At 40.6% G+C, this 27,298-nt stretch overlaps 1 protein-coding gene and 1 long non-coding RNA gene across 2 annotated transcripts in view; both read right to left on the bottom strand.

Moving 5' to 3' along the window:
- LOC117503350 (mucin-5AC-like) overlaps nucleotides 1–27,298 on the bottom strand; it is a 108,589-nt gene that overhangs the window by 55,465 nt on the left and 25,826 nt on the right. Inside the window, exons 9-25 of the mRNA XM_034162567.1 lie at nucleotides 23,619–23,688; nucleotides 19,875–20,012; nucleotides 19,634–19,798; nucleotides 19,460–19,554; nucleotides 19,218–19,344; nucleotides 17,095–17,175; nucleotides 16,921–17,035; nucleotides 14,157–14,209; nucleotides 12,887–12,954; nucleotides 12,608–12,756; nucleotides 12,346–12,483; nucleotides 8,623–8,734; nucleotides 6,526–6,705; nucleotides 6,191–6,430; nucleotides 4,324–4,434; nucleotides 3,197–3,277; nucleotides 429–498 (exon numbers count right to left, since the gene is read on the bottom strand). Coding sequence (XP_034018458.1) covers nucleotides 429–498; nucleotides 3,197–3,277; nucleotides 4,324–4,434; nucleotides 6,191–6,430; nucleotides 6,526–6,705; nucleotides 8,623–8,734; nucleotides 12,346–12,483; nucleotides 12,608–12,756; nucleotides 12,887–12,954; nucleotides 14,157–14,209; nucleotides 16,921–17,035; nucleotides 17,095–17,175; nucleotides 19,218–19,344; nucleotides 19,460–19,554; nucleotides 19,634–19,798; nucleotides 19,875–20,012; nucleotides 23,619–23,688 — 1,993 coding nt within the window. The remainder of the gene's footprint in view (nucleotides 1–428; nucleotides 499–3,196; nucleotides 3,278–4,323; nucleotides 4,435–6,190; nucleotides 6,431–6,525; nucleotides 6,706–8,622; nucleotides 8,735–12,345; nucleotides 12,484–12,607; nucleotides 12,757–12,886; nucleotides 12,955–14,156; nucleotides 14,210–16,920; nucleotides 17,036–17,094; nucleotides 17,176–19,217; nucleotides 19,345–19,459; nucleotides 19,555–19,633; nucleotides 19,799–19,874; nucleotides 20,013–23,618; nucleotides 23,689–27,298) is intronic.
- LOC117522887 lies at nucleotides 12,901–17,033 on the bottom strand. The gene is made up of 3 exons (XR_004564362.1): nucleotides 16,921–17,033; nucleotides 14,157–14,209; nucleotides 12,901–12,954 (listed from the first exon to the last, which is right to left on the bottom strand). It is a non-coding gene; the product is annotated as an uncharacterized LOC117522887 (long non-coding RNA).

The raw sequence follows: 27,298 nt of genomic DNA, 5'->3' as shown, positions 1-27,298 counted from the left end.
CATGAATGATGAGATCCAAGTACATGACCAAAGATGAGTGATCAGGAGCATAGATTAGTGTTCATGCACAAATGTCAGTGATCAGGGTCTAATGTCAGCAATGATAATCAATGAGTGATCAGGATTAAGATCATGATCAGGTTCACAGAACAATTTTCAGGATCCTATGATTGTGTATCCATGGGCGTACTATGAAAATATAGATTTTTAAAACCACATCTAGATTATTATGTGGTTCCAGACCAGACAGAGTTGGTCCAATACAGGGGTTTGAGGACTGGCATTTTGACTGGGCCTCAGTTTAAAGTGACGGGGACTTCTGGGCTTTGACAGAGGTATGCACTCTGTGTCTGCCCTTCTATTTTTCTAAATGTTACATACTGTAGACAATGTCTGTAGTCTATCATGTATAGCATACTCTTTCTTACCAGAAGAAAACGGTAACTGAGCGTAGATGCCATTCAGAAACACTTTGCCGTTAGCTTGGATACTGATCACCTTTTGAGGAAAAAACAAAACATGTTACTGAAGCAATGTGTTATTACTGATACACTGTGTAATTATTACAGTTTTGATGAATTCCATACAATGCTAGCAGGATGCTAGTTCCCCACTTTGAAATGTTACAGTGCAGTGATTAATACGATAACTATGGAACAGGTTCTACCATAAACTGGAACTATAAAGCAGCACAAATGAAGGTCTTAATGGCACAAATCAGCACAAATGAAGCACTAAAAAAGTCGACTAGTCTGGTTAATTTTGGAGCAAGCTGGGGAGATGATGACATACAAATAAATTATTTAAAAAAATCATACATTGTGATTTCCGGATTTTTTTTTTTTTTTAGATTATGTCTCTCACAGTTGACATGCACCTAAGATGAAAATTTCAGACCCCTCCACGATTTCTAAGTGGGAGAACTTGCAAAATCGCAGAGTGTTCAAATACTTATTTTCCTCAATACAGTGAGGAAAATAAGTATTTGTGCTGGTATATAGTTCCTGAGATATTAAGAGTTTTATTTTTGCGGACGACGGTGGGCACACGTACGCCACGGGAAGGCAAGCAGGTGAGCGCGCTACCACCGTCCCCACTGCTTTTGGTAAATAATTCATCGTATCCATACAAAAGATTAATTGTGGCCCATATAATCTGCCTGGAGACAAAGCATATCAGTCTCCAGCAAGCTACACACTTACTTAGGTTTTTTATGCATTTGCAAATGAAGGTTTTACATGTTCAATTTTGAAAATGTTAGCAATACCATGTGCTAACTCTGTATTGTAACTAAAACCTCTGTATTTTACAAGTCCATTTATTGTGTCTTGACATCAGATTATCTGAGGGCTGTAAAAATACAACTGAGATGGTAAAATTGTGTAAAGGTCATTGAAATTTTTTTTTAGAGTACTTGTTGATTCGCTGTGAAAGACCTCTGTTTTGTGCAGTTTTTAATGGGGAGTATAGAATGTTCATAATACAGTTCAATTTTAAGTTAAAATACAACACTCCACATTCTGAAATAAACCATGAAGCATTTACATTTAATGTCAGAAATGTGATGACGAAGTAAAGATAAAGCACAGTTCATTAAAAATGTAAATCATTTGTTAACATAAAAATATGTTACATTTTTTCAATAATAACACAGGTTGAACACCCTCAGAAGTTATTATACACATATGTACATTAACACATTATAAACGTTTCAGAACACGGACGTAATCAATTCAGGTCAAGATATGTGACCCTCTGTAAATAAAGTTGCACTATTTCAGAAACTATAGCAGCACAAATGAAACATTTAACAGCACAAATCAGCACAAATGAAGCACTAAAAAAGTAGACTAGTCTGGGTAATTTTGGAGCAAGCTGGGGGATTAATGACCTCTGAATGACCGAAAAAATCATCTTTAATATCTCAAAAACCATAACAGCACAAATGAAATTTTAACGGTACAAATCTGCACAAACAAAGCACTAACCACTCAGTGTGTTTGCTTGGATTTTTTTTTTACGTGGGGGGGGTCAACTTCATTGAGCTACTGAAGTTACGGTCGGACGCTCTGAAAGGCGGAGTCACTGGGCTCAGCCACCGTCACTCAAAGCAACCGTGCCCACAGTTATACAGAATGTTATGGCTTAAAATGTCTTAAACTGAGAAGCTAGAAAAAAAAAAAATGCCCCCCCCTTACAGTGTCATGGAGGGAGACACCATCTATAGAGAGCAAAACAGTTTTTGGTACCAGGCTGTAAACATGTTTATTTCTGGTCTCAAGTGGACATTTAACATAGAGTTCCTATGGGAATATGCTCTAGTGGTGCAGCTTAGCTAAAATTTCCATAAAAATTGTTCATTTGGTGATAAAAGCATGGAATTTGGCACAATACTCTAAAGTAACCTAATGTTTATTTTCAGATATTGAGCCATCCTGGAGCTGACCTATAATGAGCTACAGGGGTCAATAAAAAATTACAAAGGTTAAAATTTAAAAATACTCCAATCATGTTGAAAACTATACAATTATTTGTCTGATCATAACGATTCCAAAAAGGTACAGTTTGGACTATCTATGACTGAATTCCATGCAGTTATGGGGTGTATTATAAAACCAGCAAAAATGGTGACAAAGGTCAGTTTCAGGTTGTACAGGGGTCAAAGTTAAGTTGCTCCAATTTTGGTAAAAAAAAAAAAAAAAATGATGCAAATTATTGGTTGAGTTAATAGCATTTTAAAAAGAAATAGTTTGCACCATCTGTCATGCTTAGTTATCATGTTACAGGGTAACATATGTCATACGTCATAAAATTCAATGGAAGTGACCTTGTTTGACCTTTTTACTTTGGAGACCATGCTTTCAACACAACCAAAACTATTCCATTTATTAATCCTTTTATTTCAACCAATAATTTGCATTCACTTTTAATTTAGTTAATTTCGAATATGTGTGCCACAATTCCATGCTTTTTCCACAACATGAACAATTGTTTCGCTATGCTGCCCTACTACTCTGTTTTGGAACCAACTCAAGTGGCCAATCAAGGAACTGCAATAGGGAAACACATCTCCCTCGTCTTATTGGCTACAGGCCGGCTGTGCAGGATTCAACCTCATGCACACCTGCCCTATTCATTTTGGGAAGAGACCTGCGGACACCAGCAGAAATGATTTTTGGCAAACCTCCAGACTCACCAGATGTTCCACTAGGTCCAGAACATGCCAGAATTGCCCAGGATAGAATGGACTCAGCTCAAGCTTTTTGCCTGTGACCAGCTGCAGAAAGCAAGCATGAAGCAGACAAGAAAACTATGACTTGAGGGCCAGAGGGAGGCACTTCAAGGCTGAGGACCTGGTGTGGATGTATAGTCCAGGGAGGATGAAGGGCCGGTGCCCTACAATAGACTGTCACCGGGTGGGGCCTTGTGAGGTATTGGAGAAGCTGGGTGGAGGTGGTATCTGGGACCAGCTGCACCTAGGGGGCGATGGGTGGCCCTCCAGAGGACAGGCTGGCCCCATACACAGGTGATGTACATCCACATCTGCATCCTGGACCCTCAACACCTTAACCGAGAAACGAGACAACCACACCCCCATACTCAATGATGGTTTCCCCCGCTAATTCCCCACCACCAACACTCACTTCTGGTTCCTCAGCATGTTGTTCCAAGACTGCAGGTTGCAGCCACTGGTGTCACTCTAAGGTGGCCTCAGAGAGAGGAAAGCGCTCGGACCACCTCAGGGATTTTTTTTTTATGTGATCCCTTGGGGCGAGGGACTTTGTAAGGGGGGAGACGTGTAGTGACCCTACAGCAATGTTGATGTTATAATGTTTTATCTGTTCAAGTGTTCTCTGTGTTTAGTGGCTGTATGTGAGGAGGAGCTAGGGGGCAGAGAGTATGTGAGGACCGGCGTCGCTGACTGGACAGTCCCCCCTAAAAATTGGTCCGCCCTGCCTTCACTGTGCATGTATCATTTTGGACGACAGCAGCACATCTGAGTCAGGCTATCTACATCCAAAACAATCAAAGGGATTAATGATATTATCAACCATAAAAATGACAAATTAAAACCTCTTAAATCATTCTAAAGTCAGTTTTAAACAGAAACTAAGCTGTTTTAAGCAAAAAACAAGGTGATAATCGGTGAGTCATTATTGATGCTCTGAAATGACGTAGGCGCTCTGATCGGTCCGTCATCTTTTATTATGAAATAATGCTAAATTTATGTGGAAATGATTGTCATACAAAGCAAGTTTTCTTGTTCACAGGATATGTGTAGCACAGGTGTAAAATTGGCAAAAATGTATGTGTCACACTTACATTAGCGCCTCCTGATATCCCCATGGTAACTGATTTAAAGCAGGTTTCGCTGTCAGTCAGTCCACATTGTTGCAGTTCGCCCTGTATCACAAACTTGTCTCCACCACAGTCCTGCAAGTACAAACCCAAGGAACACAATAAACACTCCATACAGTGCTGCTAAACCTGCAGGTGGCAGTGATACTACACTCTGTAACTATTCAAACGGGGCCTGTTTTCTACATTCAACTTCACAACATCAACACGACCTGTTTAAATTTTTTGCATTAATAGAATTTTTGTTTTAAACATATTTGAAATAAAGAGACTTCATTCATTAAACTTGTGTTTGTTCAAAATAAATGTTGGAAATTGCTTTTGTGAAGACATGTAACTTATATCTGCTTATAAAATACTTTTTTTTAACTTATTTTTACAAACAGGGAGAAAACCTTCAGCCATATGAGTAATATGCAAAAAATTATAAAGTAAACCCATGAAGAACAATGTGAGATTAATCACAAACTAATTGTGACTCTAAGGTTGAGGGCAGCACGGTGGATTAGTGGTTAGCACTGTTGCCTCACAGCAAGAAGGTTATGAGATTACATTCCACTTGGGCTCTTTCTGTGTGGAGTTTGCACGTTCTTCCTGTGTTTGTATGGGTTCCCTCCGGGTGTTCCGGCTTCGTCCCACATCCAGAGACATGTAGGTCAGGTGAACACTGCTGGACGGACCATGTCAGTACTGTCACTTCATCTTTCATTTCTATCGGATTACTTCCAAAGGATCACGATGCCCATGAGTCGTGCCCGGCCACAGAGAGCTGTGCCACCTGATAAAACTCAGTTTTCTGCATGGCCCTGGTGTGAGCGCACAGTCCGACTGTACAGGCATGCTTTATGCATTGTTCCCAATCACAGAGGAGTGTACAAACTGGATTTTCCTTTTAATTTATTTATTTTTCTGAGGACCGCAGTCTAACACTGCCGGCTGGCTGCAGGGACAACGGACTTCACCTGTGTGGAGAATATGGATGAGGCGTATCTGTGGGGACATCAATGGAACTTGAGAGACGCGGCACAGTGGACATCATTCTGTAAGTCTGTGAGTGGCTGTTCATGCTTTTCTTCTTTCTTTATTATTTATTTAATTCATTTTTATTTTCTGTGCTTTTTCTGCCTAAAGTGGGGGGAATTTTCACAGCCTCTTTCACATAATAACTATGTAATAGTCCACATCCATCCTGAGCACTATCTGCACAAACATGGCATCATTTCAGCTGTGGCAGTGGCTCTCATCATCCGTGAGAGTGCCGCATGGTATTCACGCACAAATTTTGCACCTGCAAAGGCCACAGTAATGTTGCTCAACTTTCGCGTGTGCACTGCACGCCATGTCAGTGGCTCTCCCGCGGTATGTGTGAGGACTGTTCCAGATTTTTGGCCATCATTTTCGCCACCACTCCAGAAAGCATTCAGCAGACAGTCGGCCACTATGCGCATACGTGTCAAGGGATGTCATGATTTCATAAGGTCTTCACAGGTAACTCCTGACCTCAAGAATTGAGGACCCAAAGACATGAATGTCACTACAGGTTTGACACTGTCAACATGCACCAATCTGCCTGCATACTGTTTTTCTGCCAGCTACTTTTTGGTTTCTGCCAAAAAATAAAGAACTATGAACTCTGATCACCTCATTTGTTCTCTACACTGGGGTCAGACTTTTCACTCACCATTACAACTATAAATTTACCCACAACATCATCATCATCATCATCATCATCAATAGAGTTTGTCAACAGCCTGGCAAAATATTTCTTACAGTAGTTACCAAAATAAAACACATTAAAAAAAAACAAAAAAACAATATAAGAAAGACGTACTGTGGAGTGGCAGGCAGAGAAGATTTCACTCTGGATGATGCTGCACTGTTTCTGGGACCACGACTGTCTATATGGGTTTGCTCTGCAGGGGTTTGTGATGTTTTCAACATCCGGGCAGCTCGGGGAATCCTTCCAGCTGTTCCCAAACACCAGCGGGTTGACTACCACAGCATGGCACCTTGTTGTAAAGTCATTGTTTGCAGTGTTGTCATAGTTCCCACACAGCCCACAAACACGCCCCTAAAAACAGAGAGTTACTCAACTTCATTTAAATGACAAAACAAATCTTGATTTTCCTTGGGTTAAAGTTAAACTGAAATGTGTTGTGGGGTTACCTTATATTTAGGGCTGAGCTTGATGAACAGGCTGGTCTTTCTGTCCCACATAAGAATGAGCCCATTGTTGGCTTCAATAACCAGGTAGATGCCCACCGTTCTATAACGGAATGGAACCGTTTCTTCATTTCCACTTGAAAGTAGCTGGTAGCTTCCCTCTGTCAGAATCAATTCTGCACTCTAATTAAAAACAGATGAAAGTTTATAGTCTTGGTCAGCTTTGAAATTTCCTGAAATTCAAGGGAGTTTTCAGTGCACCTAAAATGCACGTTTTTGGATGTGGGTGGAAGCACCCGGAGGGAACCCACGCAAACATGGGAAGAACATGCAAACTTCACACAGAAAGGGCCCAGGTGGGAATATATCCCATGACCTTCTTGCTGTGAAGCAACAGTGCTAACCATTAAGACACCATGCTGTCCATTCCCATTTTCTTAAACTAAACATGTGAAATTGCAGCTGCAGTTTGCCATAAGACACATGGAAGCCTGTTCTGGTTCTCCATTTACAATCCTGCTTGATTCCACTCCAACATGAAGCTATGAACTGTGAAAGAAGCTGGTAATGTGTGGTTGAGTCTCCTGTTGGCAAGCTCCAGTAGCCAGTGTTGCCACAGTTACTTTGAAAAAGTAATCCAATTACTGATTACTGATTACTCCTTGAAAAGTAACTTAGTTACTTTACTGATTACTCAATTGTAAAAGTAACTAAGTTAGATTACTAGTTACTTTTTTAGTTACTTTCCACAGCTGCCGACAACAACTCACTTTATAGTCACCCTTTCTTGACTTCAATGAAAATAAATACTTGTTTTATAAAAAGTAAAATAAAGACCTCTTTCTTGACCTCATATTTAACTGTTGACAGCACTGTAACAGTAAAACTTGCAATTTCAAACCTACATTGTTTAGAAATGTAACTATTAAATTCTAACTCTCTAAACATTTTACTTGTCGAAATTATTATTATTTTAAGCAATATTAGTAGTTGTAGTAAAAAACGGCTTCAAAACTGGACCTTTAATCTAGGGGTGTTGTGGGGGCGTGGGGCACATCCCTGCCCCACGCCCCCATTCCATCTGGATTCGCCCCTGCTTTGGCGTTTGAGCACAAAGAATGGATAACATTTATTTATGCAGAAAACAGGACCAGATTTACAGGTAAGAAAGTTTTATTGCGTTTTCACATCATGTGGTCCTCAGAAAGAGAGTTTAGGTGCATTTGAGTTGAAAATAGTGTTAGTTGTTGACGCGTCGCGGAGTATCAGCTGTTTTTAACGAGACGATACGGAGCGGCTCAGCTCAGAATTCTAAATAAAGGAGGGGAAAAAGTATAAAAATGTCTTTGTAAAGCTCAGTGCAGGTGTGCTGATCACCGCGCTTTAAGAGGTGAGGACGAGTCGAGCAGCTGCAAAAAACCGTGGATGAAAAGCTCACAGCTCACTGAAAGTGGGCAGTTCAGTTGAACCCTGACCTCCTGCCCACAGACCAAGTTTAATGCTGTTATCGACCCACAATGAAAAATATAGTAACGCACAGTGACATGGAGAAGTAACTTTAATCTGATTACTGATTTGGAAAGATTAACGCGTTAGATTACTCGTTACTAAAAAAAGTGGTCAGATTAGAGTAACGCGTTAGTAAGTAACGCGTTACCGGCATCACTGCCAGTAGCCCACTTGGTAACAGTTTAAAGCTGTTGGCTGCTGCTGTCGTGAGAACCCATGAACCCATTGAACCCCTGAAGTTACAAGGGTAGAAGTAGAATGATCATCGAGCCTCTGCCAGTGAACAATAGAGGAAAGAAAACAGGATTTAGCTTTTGCTGTTTTCAGGCAGGGGAAGTGAACTGCTAACCTTCACTGGGAATATTGTAAAATTTTGAATTCCTAACCCTAATGTCTGACCTCTGTGGATTTTTTTAGAGACTGATATGGCAAGAAGAGTTAACTAAATTTTGTACAATTCTGATTTCCCTCAAAATGGTGTCCTTATGAGATAAAGATTTGTTCTCAGAGTTCTCATTTTGAATATAGGCAAACTTGGAAAAAGGTGCTTGGTTTGAACCTCGTCGCTCTTTTATGATTTTTATTACTTACCCCCAGAAAGATCTTGATTGTTCTTTGAGCAGCTGGTTCCTGTGGTTCCACAGGGAACGTTCTCAGTGATGACTCTGAAGCTACTGTTAGTCTGGACACTGCCACAGTAGTCCTGATGAAAAACAAACACACAAATCAGTACTCAGTGAGCATCATGCAGCGACTGTTTGACCTTTGTGTGCCTGGCCAACAGCCACAGCTGATATCTGTGTAGTGTTCTAGTTCTGCATTCTGTGAGGACTGTGAGTGAATCAAACTGTTTTACCATCATTCGCAGTTTGTATCATGAGGCTGTGATAATTAGCCAGAAGGAGGCGTGTTGCTAACTTTGGAATGGGAGCAAGTTTCTGTCCTAAGGATGGGAGTTTAATGCTCTTGAGGTGTTATTCCTCATTGAGATTAAAATGGAACATTCATTTGCTTATACCCGCTCACTACAACTAAGCATCACGTGGGGTGTTGGAGCTTATTCCAGCAGTCATAGGGTGTGAGGCGTGGTAACCCCTGGACAGCACACCAGTTGATCGCCAGGCCTAAATTGGAACATGAGATTGATCAATATCATCTTCTTTGGTGTTGCCTGTTGTTGCATATTCAAATGGCAAAGAGAGCCAAAGCATGAGGCTCTCAAGTTTACCACTTGATTTAAATTCAGGCTCTCTGTGCAGCCGCAAAACATAAAATTCCACAAAATGTAAAATGTTCATAAAAATATCATGCAGATTGTAACAGGGGTAATTTTGAGAGTTGCGCTAACAGCCTCAAATCATAAAACATAAAACTGTTGGACAGATGTATTGATGTAAAAGTTTTACAATATTTCTCTATTGTGCCTGATTCTGTTTTTTCTCTCTGTTTAAGGTGCAGCTCCATCCAGAGATGGGTGGGGTATTTGTGCTGGAGACCCTCCTGTCCTGTGCACCAACAGCATTCCTGTATTATTCATTTTGTGAATTGTTCTGTAATTTGTGTCTGCATCATGGCCATAGCAGAGGGTCACCCCTTTGAGTCTGGTCTGCTTGAGGTTTCTTCCTCAGAGGGAGTTTTTCCTTACCACTGCTGCTCTGGGGGGTTAGTAAGGTAGACCTTACTTGTATGAAGCGTCTTGAGGCAACTCTGTTGTGATTTGGGCGCTATATAAATGAAATAATTGAAAATTGTGTTTTATGTTATGTCATGTATGACCACAAAACATAAAATGTAAAAAAAGTGTGCATTACATAACATCAAATTTAAAGCTACTTGCCATGTTTGATGTCTTACAGATTAAGCTTCCTCTTTGACAGTATGGTAAGAACCTGCTTTGCCAGAGAAGACCTGGTATCCTATAGTTTAATTGTATCTGAAAGGAGTGATTAATATGATACGTTACTAATGTCTGTCATGGTATTGTGTGTCACGTTACTGAATGCATTATGAATTGTATCTAGTTACCCTTTGGTGTACCTCATGCATATTTCTGTAATCTTTATTATTAGTATTATTTGTTGGGGTTTCGGTCCGGGCTTGGGTTATTGTTTGGTCTCTGTGTCTGTTATTTGAGGCCTTTGTCACTTGTCGTGTCTGTCTCCTGTGTCCTGTGTGGGTGTGTGTGTTAGTATGAGTCCCTGTTGATCCTGTATGTGCACCTGTCGTCCTGCTGTCTGTGTCATCTGTCAGTCGTGTGTGAGTTTGTGCGTGAGCCCCTCATGCGTCCCTTCCTGTGCACCTGGCCGTCCTGCTGTTGTCTGTGTGTAGGTGTGTCCTGTGCACTTGTCATCCATCCTGTTTGCATGTGCACCTGTGGGCCCAGCTGATACGGTCGTGTCTCCATTCCCTTGTCCACCCACTATTGGCCTATTGTCTTCATCCCTCACATGTATATGTTGCGCCTGTGCCCTGACAATATATCGATAAAAGACAAGAAAATAAAAGGCACAGTATATACTTTAATTAGGGGTTTGTAATGTTACATTTTGTGGTCAAGACAACGCAAAACATAAACACAGAAACAGTTGTAAAAATTCTGTCTATACCTTTGTTTCAGCAGTTTTACATTTTATGTTTTGTGGCTTGTTAGTCCTCCTGGCTCTGCCGTCTGCGGGGGACAATGGTGTAGCGTCCAGTTTGTTGGTTTTAAGCATTTTCATCTTATCTGTTTGTTTGTATTTCTTGTTTGTTTGTTTGTTTGTTTTTACACTTTTTGTCTTTTTTGTGGCTGTCAGTATGACCCTGAAAATCCATTTTACATTTTGTATTGGGTTTTACATTTTAGAGTGGAAATTTTACATTTTGGGGTATTTTACATTTTTAGCTGCACAGGCTTGCTTATGCTTAGTAAGTACTGAGAAGAATAAACACTCCAGGCACAAGTGGCTGAAGTGAGATTCCTCTGTGAAGTGGCTGAGGCTTTGCTGTGACCGATCATCTCAGAGCTCAATCAACCACGATCAGATTGTTTCAGATGCTGTTTGATCCCGTCAGAATACACAGACTGCGATTACATGGCGCAAAAACAACCTGGTCTCATGGCAAGTCATGATTCAGCAGCACAAAATATACATTAATCTACTGGTTCATGATATTGTGATGAAAAGCGCCTCATTTTCATCACGGCAGCACAATTCATTCTAATTCATTCGTGATGGCTGCGTGGTGGGGGGTCGGGGGTACTTATGGTTAGGATTGGGGGAAGGAGTAGAATTAGGTTAGGGTTAAGGTTAGGGTTGGGGGTAGGAGTAGGGTTAGCAACAGTGAGTTAAAAAAAAATCCCATCACGAAAATTTGACTCATTTCGTGACAGGAGCACGAAAAAAAAAACGTGAGACTGGGCTGCGCAAAAACTGCATATAGACCACCATCAGATGTGCGTCGCATTTCGATGGTGCCAGAGTGTTTTGAACATGTGCAACACCACTCGGACAGCCGAGTGAATGGACCAAATATGTCGATGTTCACAGACTGCCGTCCTTTGTTCTTTAGACCGCGCCTCAGTATTTCCCGATTATGGCCGGAAGTGTCATTGTGACGCAATTCAGCCTCAAGCGGCGTATGTGTGACGGGGTATAAGTCAGACCAGAGAATAAGCTGCAGGACCTCCCAAATCCGTAAAAAACAAAACAGAAAACTGCAACTTAGTCTGGTAAATAGGGAATTTCGGGCTTTCTGGGCTACCAATATGTAGATTTCAATTCCCAGTCGTGCAACCCATCTTGGAGAAGATACTTCATCTGCTTTGTCCAAGTCCAACCAGCTATAAATGGGTACTGGCTTTGGCTGAGGAAGTAACTTGCATCAGACTGGCGTCCCCTCTGCTCCATGTTATGAACTCTAGGGATAAGTACTGCCACCAATGGGCCTCAGGACCTATGTATGACCTAGTTCTTGTTTGATCAATTTATCCGTGTGATGCCAGCTTGAAACTGGGGTCGTTTTTGGGTAAAAAAAAATAAAAAAAAATTCAAGCTCATGATGTAGACCATGAAGGACCAAGAAGGTGGAGACGGTGCAAGTTTTCCTTGCTACTGATCACCTCAGCAGCTGATTTCACACATGATCAGGAGAGGAGGAACTCACCAGTGAAATCACCTGCTGAGGGGGTTGGTTACTAAGAACACCTGTATTATTTTGGCACTTGTTACCCCTCTCTGGTCTAGACCCAAGATATTTTTGGGCTTTGGTCCTATACGCTCTAATGAGTGTGTTTATGGTTTCTCTAAGTTATTATGCATGTTGAAGTCATACCTGAGTGAGTACATATCACAGCTTCCATCGAAAGTGAAGCGCTTCTGATCAAAAGTTACATAATGTCCAGCACCATAGACCGAGCAGGTGGCGTCGCACTGGTTGCTCGTACACTGCCACTTTCTGTCTTTACACGTGCTGTGAACAGAAGAAAATTAGACTGCATTAGGCTGACAATAAAAGGCTCAACTTTTACTTTATACATATAGACGATGTCATCCAAAGTCCCCAGCTGTCTGCAGTCGAGTTGCGGTTTCCATACCAGGTGTTGCAGTCCACTTTGATGGTCTGTCCAGGACTGTAGGAAATCCCGTTGTGAACACAGGAACATTGCTCTGGCTTGATGCAGCTTCCTGCATCAGATATCATCCCATTTGGACACTTACAGCCAGAAACACACTCTGTGCTCACCTGGAAAACATGAGGTTGTCTTCCAAACTGTTTTCCATGTAATCCAATAATTTCAATGTGGAAAATGTTACTTGTGTCTGGGAAAAGGTGACTCACACAGGCCATGTCTATGTATTGCAGCTCTTCTCACACTCGGTTCCTTTGCCCCGGGGCCACCAGAGGAACAGTTGAAGAACAGCATGGGAGGAGTACAGGCCGCTGTGAAAAACGACATCGTTGAAATTAATTTAAAAAAAAAAAATCAGTAATTTATAAGTCCCAGCAGAAGACTGCCCCTCCCTGAGCCTGGTTCTGCTGGAGGTTTTCTTCCTGTTAAAAGGGAGTTTTCCTTCCCACTGTCGCCAAGTGCTTGCTCATAGGAGGTCGTTTTGACCGTTGGGGTTTTTCTGTAATTATTGTATGACTTTTGCCTTAAAATATAAAGCGCCTTGGGGCAACTGTTTGTTGTGATTTGGCGCTATATAAATAAAATTGATTTGATTTGATTTAATTTCACATTCTACAATACTGACAAAGTTGTATGAGAGATGCATTTTTATGCTTTAATCAAATGTTTCATATTATTGAAAATTTACACAAATATACCACATTTCCCGAGTATAAATCACATTTTTTTTTCTTCACTAGTTTGGGAGGTCCTGTGACTTGTACTCCTGTGTGACTTATATACTGAAAAAAATCACACATTCATTATTATTAATAATAATAATGACCATTTATATCGCACTTTCCCAGGAATCAAAACACTAAACAAAATAAACTCTAACAATAAAAGACTAAATGCCCATAAATAAAAAGTACACTCCAACAATGCACAAAAATCTCAAATTAAAGAGCTGATTATACAAACAAGAGCCATCAGGAGATGACATATCGTCACGGCCCCACAAATCCCTCATGCAAAGTGTCACAGGATCAGCCAAGTGCACCATTATGCTAAATATGAATGAAATTGATCATCTGGTTCTTGAGATATCACACTAACAAGGGTGGCAATGGAAATATCTTGAATAATTTGCTGTGACCCTTGAAACTGACCCCAAGGTCACCTTAATCGACTGGTGTTGAGGGATCATCCAAATACATCCTGATGGACATGCTGATCGTTATATCTCCCCCATTTCATACCGGGGGAGATAAAAAAAAAAAATGATGAATACTCCAGAAAATACAGAAGTTAATGTGGAAAGCAGTACTATGATACAAACGGTCATCATTACCAAATACGCTGAAAAATAGTTAGATTTTTCATTCATCAAGATACAATTCTACTTTTGTTGTGTCTTTTGGTTTGTGTCTTCCTCAGTATTTTGTTTTGGTTATTTTCCCCTCCGAAAGTATATCAGAAGCTTATACAATAAATAGTAAAACTAAGTGCTTTAGGCTAAAGTAAAACTTACACGGCTGATCTTCAATCTGTCCGATGCAGCTGAGTTTACCTTCCTTACAGGTGCTAATGTAAAAAAAAGAAAAGAAATAAAAGCGAAAGATGAATTATCACCCATTTCAACAACTGCAATATTTTTGTAATTGTGTATTTTAATTTTAACTTTAATGCACTGTTCACTGCACATCTATCATAAAAAATGTTAATAAAAGTGTTGCTCCAAAAAAACAAAAAAAAAAAAAAACTTTACTTTGTATGAAATCAAGTGAAACATGAACATTTACAGAATTACTCAGTAATTCTCACAACATAATAAAATGTGGCAACATTCAATGTCAACCAAAGTTAAGGTTGCATTTACAACCCCTGGCAAAATTATGGAATCAACGGCCTCGGAGGATGTTCATTCAGTTGATTAATTTTGTAGAATAAAAGCAGATCACAGAAATGACACAAAACTAAAGTCATTTCAAATGGCAACTTTCTGGCTTTAAGAAACACTATAAGAAATCAAGAAAAAAATTGTGGCAGACAGTAACGGTTACTTTTCCCCAAGGAGAGGGAAAAAATATGGACTCACTCAATTCTGAGGAATAAATTATGGAATCACCCTGTAAATTTTCATCCCCAAAACTAACACCTGCATCAAATCAGATCTGCTCATTAGTCTGCATCTAAAAAGGAGTGAACACACCTTGGAGAGCTGTTGCACCAAGTGGACTAACATGAATCATGGCTCCAACACGAGAGATGTCAATTGAAACAAAGGAGAGGATTATCAAACTCTTAAAAGAGAGTAAAATCATCATGCAATGTTGCAAAAGATGTTGGTTGTTCACAGTCAGCTGTGTCTAAACTCTGGACCAAATACAAACAACATGGGAAGGTGGAAGATGGAAGACTTCAAAGCGTCAAGACAGAAAACTTAAAGCAATATGTCTCAAAAAACAAAAATGCACAACAAAACAAATGAGGAACGAATGGGAGGAAACTGGAGTCAACGTCTGTGACTGAACTGTAAGAAACCGCCTAAAGGAGATGGGATTTACATACAGAAAAGCTAAATGAAACCCATCATTAACACCTAAACAGAAAAAAACAAGGTTACAATGGGCTAAGGAAAAGCAATCGTGGACTGTGGATGACTGGATGAAAGTCATATTCAGTGATGAATCTCGAATCTGCATTGGGCAAGGTGATGATGCTGGAACTTTTGTTTGGTGCTGTTCCAATGAGATTTATAAAGAGGACTGCCTGAAGAGAACATGTAAATTTCCACAGTCATTGATGACATGGGGCTGCATGTCAGGTAAAGGCACTGGGGAGATGGCTGTCATTACACCATCAATAAATGCACAGGTTTATGTTGATATTTTGGATACTTTCTTATCCCATCAATTGAAAGGATGTTTGGGGATGATGAAATCATTTTTCAAGATGATAATGCATCTTGCCATAGAGCAAAAACTGTGAAAACATTCCTTGCAAAAAGACTCATAGGGTCAATGTCATGGCCTGCAAATAGTCCGGATCTTAATCCAACTAAAAATCTTTGGTGGAAGTTGAAGAAAATGGTCCATGACAAGGCTCCAACCTGCAAAGCTGATCTGGCAACAGCAATCAGAGAAAGTTGGAGCCAGATTGATGAAGAGTACTGTTTGTCACTCATTAAGTCCATGCCTCAGAGACTGAAAGCTGTTATAAAAGCCAGAGGTGGTGCAACAAAATACTAGTGATGTGTTGGAGCGTTCTTTTGTTTTTCATGATTCCATAATTTATTCCTCAGAATTGAGTGAGTCCATATTTTTTTCCCCCTGCTTGGTCTAAAAAAGTAACCGTTACTGACTGCCACAATTTTTTTTTCCTGATTTCTTATAGTGTTTCTTAAAGCCAGAAAGTTGCCATTTGAAATGACTTTAGTTTTGTGTCATGTCTGTGATCTGCTTTTTTTCTACAAAATTAAACAACTGAATGAACATCCTCCGAGGCCGGTGATTCCATAATTTTTGCCAGGGGTTGTACATAGTGCGTTTACTGGGATAATTTAATTTGCAGTTATGACATGGAGCAGATGCATGCCTTGCAGTTGAAGTTGAAGATTTCAGAAGCCGGTGAATATTCTTAATTCATAATTGGGAATATTCTTAATTCATAATTGGGATTTGGTTGTTCAAGTGGAACTGTTAAAAAGTGTTTTTCACTGCTCAAACCATAACACTACAGGCTTATCAAGCCTGAAGGTCAAATTGCCCGACTGTTTTCCCTCCAGAGGAATTTCTTCGGCCTGGGGATCATTTGGCTGTTTCTTATCTCAACTCACAAAGACAATAAACTGCTTTTCACAGGACTGAAGCATGCTCCATTCCCTCCCCCCACCCCCCTCCTATCCCCCATCAACACTCCCCACTCCGGCGTCTGCTCACATCACTTCTTTCCCCTTCTGCGGGGGTGGTGCAGTTTAGCTGCAGCCCCCGTTACTCCCCCAAGCCGACGGTGGCACGACTCAGGTTGCTGCGTGGCCTTCACCCACTTGCCTCAATTCGGATAACGGACTTCTTCAAACTTAGTGCACATAAACAATGTCAAATGTGTATGTGCTGTCTTTAATTCTGATGTGTGCAATTATTATGGTAAACAAGTAATAATTGTGGACTAATTGCTGTCTGAGGTAAATGGAGTGTAAACATAATTTCTCCACTGTGAGATCAATAAAGTATATCTCATCTCATCTCACAGACATCAAACTCACAAAATAATGCCAAATCTAATTTTCCTACCACATGGCCCCGTCCTTGTTTATGACCTGACCAGGAGGAACCACAGAGCCCTTGTCAAAGCACGGACAGTCCTTCAGCGGCACACACTTCCCAGAATCGTCCACGTAGGTTCCCTCTGCGCAGACACACCCATCGATGGGTGGGAGGAGGCATGACAGAGGAGATCGGAGACACCGATGCAACGGCAGCTGCGCCCGCTGGCCGTGATGTGGTCAGAGTAGACCATGTTGCTGGGGCAGGAATTTGCGTACTTTCCTGCGGAGGTGGAAACACAAGCGTAGACTGTGAGCATGGTGCACAATTACCTCACTGGTGCAGATGTTTTTACGAGCACACCTGTGTGCCCGTACGATTAGCCTTACCGCAGTGAGGTGTTTGATGATTTCATTTTCAAAAATATAAAGTACTGCTTAAAATTGTTACCCTCGGTCAAGGAAGTTACACAATTGCTCAAAGTCTTGATAAATGTTAGCAGGTTTAGTGGAAATGAAAATGTCTGTAATATTTTTGGCATTGTGAAAATTATTGGTGTTTAATAACTGAAAATCTGGAATGTTTTTAACATTTAAGCAGCTACTGGGTTTAGCTTTTTTAAAGTTTAAGTTAGGTTTTAAAACTAATCTCTGCTGTAATTTTTGTCAGTTTGAGTCTTTTTGCTTAATCTAGATGTGATTGAGGACTTCATTTCTGTGCTTAGAGCTCGTTGGGATGTAGTGAGTGAACTACACACAGATACACAGTATTTGAACAGTGATGCTGCATTCACACCTTGCGTGGAAGTAGCAAAAATTCAGGAAAACTGAATGTTCCACGGTTTTCAATGACAGGTTGACAGAAAAATTCCTCCACCTCTGGCTGTGAGCTTGACAGAACAGACCACGATGGGACTTGATGTCAAAAGTTAAAACTTTTCAACTTTTGTTGCTTACTGCAGCCACAAGTATAAACCAGATGTTGTTTTATTTTTAAAAAGAAGGAAAAATGGACAGCAACAGAAGGATTATTTAAGTGCACAAAACTGCCTGGTTTTAAACAGATAAACATGAATAATTTGTGTGATATTACAGAATGGAATTCATCATACCCTTATAAAAAGTTAACTTTTTAAGCCACCATCAGAGCCAGGGCTTCCTGTTTTAACGCTGTGCAAAATGCTAAAACTCTGTTGTAACTTTCAATGAAGTAAATTATAGTCACACCTCACACCTGCAATCTGCCACTGCAGATGACTGAAATTGTACTATGGTTTTTCTGCCACTGATGAGAATGCAGCATGAGAGATTCTTATTTTTGTCTCCGCCAACCACAGTGAAGTTCGGCTTAAACAATCAAGATGTGCTTGTCGTGCTGACTTTACTCTTTAATTCAAGGGTTTAAGAAAATCATTGTCATTAATTAATTAATGACTAATGAAGTGAAGACCAGAACATAGTAGTATAGTAAATAACTAAATCTGCGTGGAACCTATTTATTTTCATTCACTATGTGATGAACAAACTAAAACATTTTCCCACAAACCATTTAAATGAGACATTGTTTGCCAACATGGTGGTGAGGACTTATTCCTTCTATATACTGAAAGAGGTCTCAATCTCAATGGGTTGTTATCTGGTTGAATAAAGTCTAATAATAATAAATTCCATTCCAACCCTGTACAACTAGTAGCTGTAACACTGCACAGTGGAGGCAACCCTTTGAATGAAATAATGAACCTTAAATAATAAAAACCTGTCTACTGCAGCACTGCAATGCTCCGTGATACGCATCTCAGAAGGTCACATTCTCTAACCATGACAAACTGGTGTATGCAGCTCATGGTTGCCCACAAATATGATCTAATGTATAGTTTAATGATGTAACGTGCTGGATTTGTACCATGTGATGTGCAGAAACAGTCATGGTCTAACTTTAGAACTGTACGCATCATCTAATCCTAGCAAGCCTGACCTTGGTACTTCTAGAAAACCTCCCAGTGATGTTACAGCATGCACGGCAACATCACAGGCTTAACGCAAATGGGAGGGATTACTAAAGTATGTCAAAGTTTGTGATTAAAAAAAAAAAGAAAAAAAGAAGACATGTTCAAACATCTTCAAAATCCCGCCTTGGTGAAAGCAACACAGTGTCATGATGATGGAATATCCCAGTTTATTATGGAGATCCTCCAGTACCCAAAAAGGTTTTCCGAGGTATGGACAACCTTTCAAACTGTCCTTCCTGGATGCATATCTGTGAACGTGAGAATGGAGCTTATCTGTGTTTAAAGAACAGCTACTTGTCCGTCTGTGAACACTGACCACAGATGGTCCCTCGCCAGTCACTGATCTGAATCCCTGCAGCTGCACAGGTATGGACATAGGAAGATACTGCGGCACACATGCAATCCTCACTTTTCTCACAGTTACAGCTGTCATACATGCAATTCTGCAAAAAGAAGAAGAAGAAGAAAAAGTGTCTGAACAGCAGTGGGACTTCATAAATTACAAATTGGAAAAGTGGGAACAGTCGTGAGAAATGTCTGACCCCAGCAGTGACTTACGTCTTTGTAAGGCTCGGGGCTGATCTCTAAGTGACACGGAGCAAACACCCCCTGAGGATCAGTCAGCATGGAACACCAGTGCTGAGCATACTTTTCTGTTGGTGAAAGGACAAATTCAACATTAGATATCGTGACGTGATGACATGGAGAATGCTGGAGGCAGAGCTGACAAACCATTGTCCAGACTCAGACTGCACGGGTTCTCAAAACTACTTTTAATGTCAGCACAGCTTGCGCGTGTCTTCCAGCTATTAACAAAACCGGCTGCTGTGGCATCTGGAACACCGCTGAGCTTAAGAAAGTCATCTGCTTGATTGCTGTTGAAGTTCCCACACAGACCTGCAGGGAGACCAGATCATGTTTTTCAGTGTAAAGCACACCACTGACCAAATATGCCTCACGAAGGAAGACGTACCGCAGGTCTTGGTCCGGTATGAGCTTGTGAGTGTGATGTAAAGCTGCATGACTGGCTGCAGCTGCACTTCCAGTAACACACCAGTAGATGTCTGTACAAGCACATAGAAGGAGGATCCTCGAAAGGCAGAAATCCCAACTAATGGTTGTGGAGGAGGAGGAGACAGTGACACAGTGACGTATTATTAGACTGTACACAACTTCTAGGGTGTAGCCACCTTTCACTCAATAAGTCCTGCTACAGGTTCCAGTTCCCCAAACCCTCAACAGGATCGGCCACTTTTGCTCTATCTACATTATAAACAACTCAGAAAAGTCATACCTCTGCTGGGGTGACAAAGCTGAAGATTTCTTACCTCTACACCCCAAAAGAGCAGGGAAGCCTGAATTTTATCAGGTCATATCATTATGGCATCATAAGGTAAGAATTTGACAACAGGAAATAAAACCTCAGGGTTTGAATTAGAGTTTGGGAATTTGGGGACCCAGTCACTCCACAAGGTAAAAGATTTGGAGTCTCCTTGTCATTTGCTATTATCGCTATTCAGTCAATGAAATCTGATGTTCAGATGCAATGCACAATCAAATACAATCCATTTATCTTTCCCACATGGTATGCACGCTGTAGTATTATTAATTTAATTGCTTTCTTGCATTTTTTTTTCTATAGATGGATGGTGTTAAACTGAACCCTGCAACACATGGTTTGTCACAGAGACAGCATGACACTTTCAGTTTGAGATATACTGTTATTGGGACTCGTGCATATTTCTTGGAACTTACATGGATTCTTTTAGTATTTGTGGTTGAAACAACCTCTGTCATCAGGGATGTCATGGGTTTGTTCTTTTCATTCATTTTTTTCCCACCTTAAAAACAGAGGGTCTCAAATTGGCTATACATGAATGAGAATGGAGGGCCAAGGGCCAAACAAACTGATCTTGTGTGGATTACATGTATTAAAACCAAATACTTTCTATTTTAGTGAAACCTAACATTCTAAATCTAAAGCGAAGTTTCAGCATAATAGAATCACCTCTTTTTAATTTGCTGAAGAGTAATTTATTAATGGGCGGTACGGTGGCTTAGTGGTTAGGACTGTTGCCTCACAGCGAGAAGGTCATGGGTTCAATTCCTGTGGCCTTTCTGTGTGGAGTTTGCATGTTCTCCCTGTGTTTGCGTGGGTTTCCTCCGGGTGCTCCGGTTTCCTCCCACGTCCAAAGACATGCAGGTTAGGTGGATTGGAATCTTTAAATTGTGCATGTGGGTGTGTCTGTATTTGTTTCTCTGTTTGTGGCCCTGCGACAGACTGGCGTCCTGTCCTGGGTGTACCCCGCCTCGCGCCCTATGACTGCTGGAATAGGCTCCAGCCCCCCGCGACCCTTAATTGGACTAAGCGGTAGAAGATGAGTGACTAATTTATTAATTCCAGAAAGCCAGTTAATTGCCAAAAGCAGGTCGACACAAGGGAAAGTCAGGCCACATTTGGGCTGCGGGCCACACATTGGGCATCCCTGCACATGCATATGCACATATACAGAAAGACAGAAGGAAGAAGCTTTTGCATGTTTGTGTTTTACAGTTGAACCGCTGTGAAACGATCACAAAGTACCGTATGGTTCGTTTGACTTACAGTTTTGTTGAACTTACAGGTGGTAGCGTTGTCTTTTCTGCGGGGAATGATCGCTGTGCACGTTCTTTCTGTTCACATACAGCAGCAGGCAGGAGAAGAAATGCAGCCAAACTCCTGTGATGGAGTTAACTGTAAAAGCTGCACGTGATGTTCTTGCAGTGACACTGAAGTCTGCTCTAAACAGAATAAATCCTGGTGGACGTCATTCAGTAACCTGCACATATCAATTTTTTTATTTATATAGCGCCAAATCATATGACTGGAGAGACTCCACATCCCCAGGACACAATGGATATGGAAGATCTGCATCCTTCTATATTAATTACCTTTATTTTCTAAAGAAGGGCGCCATTAAATTGAATCCTGAAACCTCACTTATCTCAGGAATAGCATTCATGATTCTGGGAGCTCCACTTATGAGGTCTGTGAGGAGCTTATGGACTCAGGTCACTGCAGAACAGTGCATGAAAATCCCACTATCTCCTGGTCTGTTTGTCTGTCTGAGACATTTGGACTCTTATCAATGACTTAAGAAAATGACTGGGTTCCTTGGTTCTAGGTCTTTCTAGAAAATCCTCTGCCACTGGTGGTCAGTGCACTTGCTTCCCAAACAGAAGGCGGCTGACATTTCAAGACGACTGTCCATGTATTGTGGAGTTGTGTCACACAGATAATCTGGCATAAACATGTCAAATCAACAATGCTCATGCATAGAAGACCTGCTGTGGTGACTCTGTGCATAAAGAGAGAAGTTGAAAGAACTTGAATGAATGTGTGTCAAATGGCAGGTTACTTATGGAGAACCAGAGGAGGTTTTACTACTTGATAAGGGAAGGAGGTGTAGGTTTGGAGACACTAATGCTTTGATTCCACTGTAACCAGGCTGAGGGACACTAGATCACAGATGGTGTGTCAGATGTTGGCACATTCCTCGAATAAATTCTTCCTTGTGTAACGTCAGTACCATCACTGTCTGCTTTCTCAACCGCTCATACAGTGCAGCCCAGAGGTTCCACCAACACTAACGACTCCTCTGGATGATACTCAGAGTGCCATCAGACATGAATCACCTCCTCCTCCTGTGAAGATGAGTGTCTCAAGTGCAACCTCTGGCAGCTGTTGGGGCATTTTCTTTCCCACATTCCTTTCAAGATATTAGCTGTGTCCATGTTTGCAAATCCTGCATCCAAATTCTGTGACAACTACACTGAAACAGTCTGATCCTGAAGTCCAGCAAGATGTCCAAGACACCAAGTAGATGGTAGACTGTGATCCAGACAAACAATTTGCATAAACAGATGGATTGATTGAAGCTCAGACATTGTGTTTATTATTATTATTATTATTGTTTTTTGTGTGTTTTTTTGTTTGTCAACAGTATATCTCAAAATGAAATGAACTGGTTGTATTTAATTTGGTGGCAAGATTTGCCATTGGCCAAGGAAAAACCCATTAAAATTTGGAACATTTCCAGATCAAGCAACCATACTGCTTTTGATCTTTGATCCTGATTCCTTTGATCCTACCAGTATCTCATTTCAGGAACCACATTCAAAAGACAGGATTCACCCTGCCATTCAAAGCAATCAGCAATAAAAATCAGAGCTCAATATCAGAAATGAGGAACAAGGATCAAAGTTCAGGATTAAAGATAAGTAACTACAATCAAACATCAAGATCAACATGAATGATGAGATCCAAGTACATGACCAAAGATGAGTGATCAGGAGCATAGATTAGTGTTCATGCACAAATGTCAGTGATCAGGGTCTAATGTCAGCAATGATAATCAATGAGTGATCAGGATTAAGATCATGATCAGGTTCACAGAACAATTTTCAGGATCCTATGATTGTGTATCCATGGGCGTACTATGAAAATATAGATTTTTTAAAACCACATCTAGATTATTATGTGGTTCCAGACCAGACAGAGTTGGTCCAATACAGGGGTTTGAGGACTGGCATTTTGACTGGGCCTCAGTTTAAAGTGACGGGGACTTCTGGGCTTTGACAGAGGTATGCACTCTGTGTCTGCCCTTCTATTTTTCTAAATGTTACATACTGTAGACAAATGTCTGTAGTCTATCATGTATAGCATACTCTTTCTTACCAGAAGAAAACGGTAACTGAGCGTAGATGCCATTCAGAAACACTTTGCCGTTAGCTTGGATACTGATCACCTTTTGAGGAAAAAACAAAACATGTTACTGAAGCAATGTGTTATTACTGATACACTGTGTAATTATTACAGTTTTGATGAATTCCATACAATGCTAGCAGGATGCTAGTTCCCCACTTTGAAATGTTACAGTGCAGTGATTAATACGATAACTATGGAACAGGTTTCTACCATAAACTGGAACTATAAAGCAGCACAAATGAAGGTCTTAATGGCACAAATCAGCACAAATGAAGCACTAAAAAAGTCGACTAGTCTGGTTAATTTTGGAGCAAGCTGGGGAGATGATGACATACAAATAAATTATTTAAAAAAATCATACATTGTGATTTCCGGATTTTTTTTTTTTTAGATTATGTCTCTCACAGTTGACATGCACCTAAGATGAAAATTTCAGACCCCTCCACGATTTCTAAGTGGGAGAACTTGCAAAATCGCAGAGTGTTCAAATACTTATTTTCCTCAATACAGTGAGGAAAATAAGTATTTGTGCTGGTATATAGTTCCTGAGATATTAAGAGTTTTATTTTTGCGGACGACGGTGGGCACACGTACGCCACGGGAAGGCAAGCAGGTGAGCGCGCTACCACCGTCCCCACTGCTTTTGGTAAAATAATTCATCGTATCCATACAAAAGATTAATTGTGGCCCATATAATCTGCCTGGAGACAAAAGCATATCAGTCTCCAGCAAGCTACACACTTACTTAGGTTTTTTATGCATTTGCAAATGAAGGTTTTACATGTTCAATTTTGAAAATGTTAGCAATACCATGTGCTAACTCTGTATTGTAACTAAAAACCTCTGTATTTTACAAGTCCATTTATTGTGTCTTGACATCAGATTTATCTGAGGGCTGTAAAAATACAACTGAGATGGTAAAATTGTGTAAAGGTCATTGAAATTTTTTTTTAGAGTACTTGTTGATTCGCTGTGAAAGACCTCTGTTTTGTGCAGTTTTTAATGGGGAGTATAGAATGTTCATAATACAGTTCAATTTTAAGTTAAAATACAACACTCCACATTCTGAAATAAACCATGAAGCATTTACATTTAATGTCAGAAATGTGATTGACGAAGTAAAGATAAAGCACAGTTCATTAAAAATGTAAATCATTTGTTAACATAAAAATATGTTACATTTTTTCAATAATAACACAGGTTGAACACCCTCAGAAGTTATTATACACATATGTACATTAACACATTATAAACGTTTCAGAACACGGACGTAATCAATTCAGGTCAAGATATGTGACCCTCTGTAAATAAAAGTTGCACTATTTCAGAAACTATAGCAGCACAAATGAAACATTTAACAGCACAAATCAGCACAAATGAAGCACTAAAAAAGTAGACTAGTCTGGGTAATTTTGGAGCAAGCTGGGGGATTAATGACCTCTGAATGACCGAAAAAATCATCTTTAATATCTCAAAAACCATAACAGCACAAATGAAAATTTTAACGGTACAAATCTGCACAAACAAAGCACTAACCACTCAGTGTGTTTGCTTGGATTTTTTTTTACGTGGGGGGGGTCAACTTCATTGAGCTACTGAAAGTTACGGTCGGACGCTCTGAAAGGCGGAGTCACTGGGCTCAGCCACCGTCACTCAAAGCAACCGTGCCCACAGTTATACAGAATGTTATGGCTTAAAATGTCTTAAACTGAGAAGCTAGAAAAAAAAAAAAATGCCCCCCCCTTACAGTTGTCATGGAGGGAGACACCATCTATAGAGAGCAAAACAGTTTTTGGTACCAGGCTGTAAACATGTTTATTTCTGGTCTCAAGTTGGACATTTAACATAGAGTCCTATGGGAATATGCTCTAGTGGTGCAGCTTAGCTAAAATTTCCATAAAAATTGTTCATTTGGTGATAAAAGCATGGAATTTGGCACACATACTCTAAAGTAACTAATGTTTATTTTCAGATATTGAGCCATCCTGGAGCTGACCTATAATGAGCTACAGGGGTCAATAAAAAATTACACAAGGTTAAAAATTTAAAAATACTCCAATCATGTTGAAAACTATACCACATTATTTGTCTGATCATAACGATTCCAAAAAGGTACAGTTTGGACTATCTATGACTGAATTCCATGCAGTTATGGGGTAAAAACAGCAAAAATGGTGACAAAGGTCAGTTTCAGGTTGTACAGGGGTCAAAAGTTAAAGTTGCTCCAATTTTGGTAAAAAAAAAAAAAAAAAAATGATGCAAATTATTGGTTGAGTTAATAGCATTTTAAAAAGAAATAGTTTGCACCATCTGTCATGCTTAGTTATCATGTTACAGGGTAACATATGTCATACGTCATAAAATTCAATGGAAGTTGACCTTGTTTGACCTTTTACTTTGGAGACCATGCTTTCAACACAACCAAAACTATTCCATTTATTAATCCTTTTATTTCAACCAATAATTTGCATCACTTTTAATTTAGTTAATTTAGAATATGTGTGCCAAATTCCATGCTTTTATCACAAAATGAACAATTGTTTCGCTATGCTGCCCTACTACTCTGTTTTGGAACCAACCTCAAGTGGCCAATCAAGGAACTGCAATAAGGGAAACACATCTCCCTCGTCTTATTGGCCTACAGGCCGGCTGTGCAGGATTCAACCTCATGCACACCTGCCCTATTCATTTTGGGAAGAGACCTGCGGACACCAGCAGAAATGATTTTTGGCAAACCTCCAGACTCACCAGATGTTCCAATAGGTCCAGAACATGCCAGAATGCTCCAGGATAGAATGGACTCAGCTCAAGCTTTTGCCTGTGACCAGCTGCAGAAAGCAAGCATGAAGCAGACAAGAAACTATGACTTGAGGGCCAGAGGGAGGCACTTCAAGGCTGAGGACCTGGTGTGGATGTATAGTCCAGGGAGGATGAAGGGCCGGTGCCCTACAATAGACTGTCACCGGGTGGGGCCTTGTGAGGTATTGGAGAAGCTGGGTGAGGTGGTATCTGGGACCAGCTGCCACCTAGGGGGAGATGGGTGGCCCTCCAGAGGGACAGGCTGGCCCCATACACAGGTGATGTACATCCACATCTGCATCCTGGACCCTCAACACCTTAACCGAGAAACGAGACAACCACACCCCCATACTCAATGATGGTTTCCCCCGCTAATTCCCCACCACCAACACTCACTTCTGGTTCCTCAGCATGTTGTTCCAAGACTGCAGGTGCAGCCACTGGTGTTCACTCTAAGGTGGCCTCAGAGAGAGAAAGCGCTCGGACCACCTCAGGGATTTTTTTTTATGTGATCCCTTGGGGCGAGGGACTTTGTAAGGGGGGAGACGTGTAGTGACCCTACAGCAATGTTGATGTTATAATGTTTTATCTGTTCAAGTGTTCTCTGTGTTTAGTGGCTGTATGTGAGGAGGAGCTAGGGGGCAGAGAGTATGTGAGGACCGGCGTCGCTGACTGGACAGTCCCCCCTAAAAATTGGTCCGCCCTGCCTTCACTGTGCATGTATCATTTTGGACGACAGCAGCACATCTGAGTCAGGCTATCTACATCCAAAACAATCAAAGGGATTAATGATATTATCAACCATAAAAATGACAAATTAAAACCTCTTAAATCATTCTAAAGTCAGTTTT

Source organism: Thalassophryne amazonica, chromosome 2 (assembly GCF_902500255.1).
Source record: "Thalassophryne amazonica chromosome 2, fThaAma1.1, whole genome shotgun sequence".
In the NCBI taxonomy this organism is placed as follows: domain Eukaryota; kingdom Metazoa; phylum Chordata; class Actinopteri; order Batrachoidiformes; family Batrachoididae; genus Thalassophryne; species Thalassophryne amazonica.
Note: the sequence above shows the minus strand (reverse complement) of the source record. Positions and strands in the feature narration are given on the sequence as shown.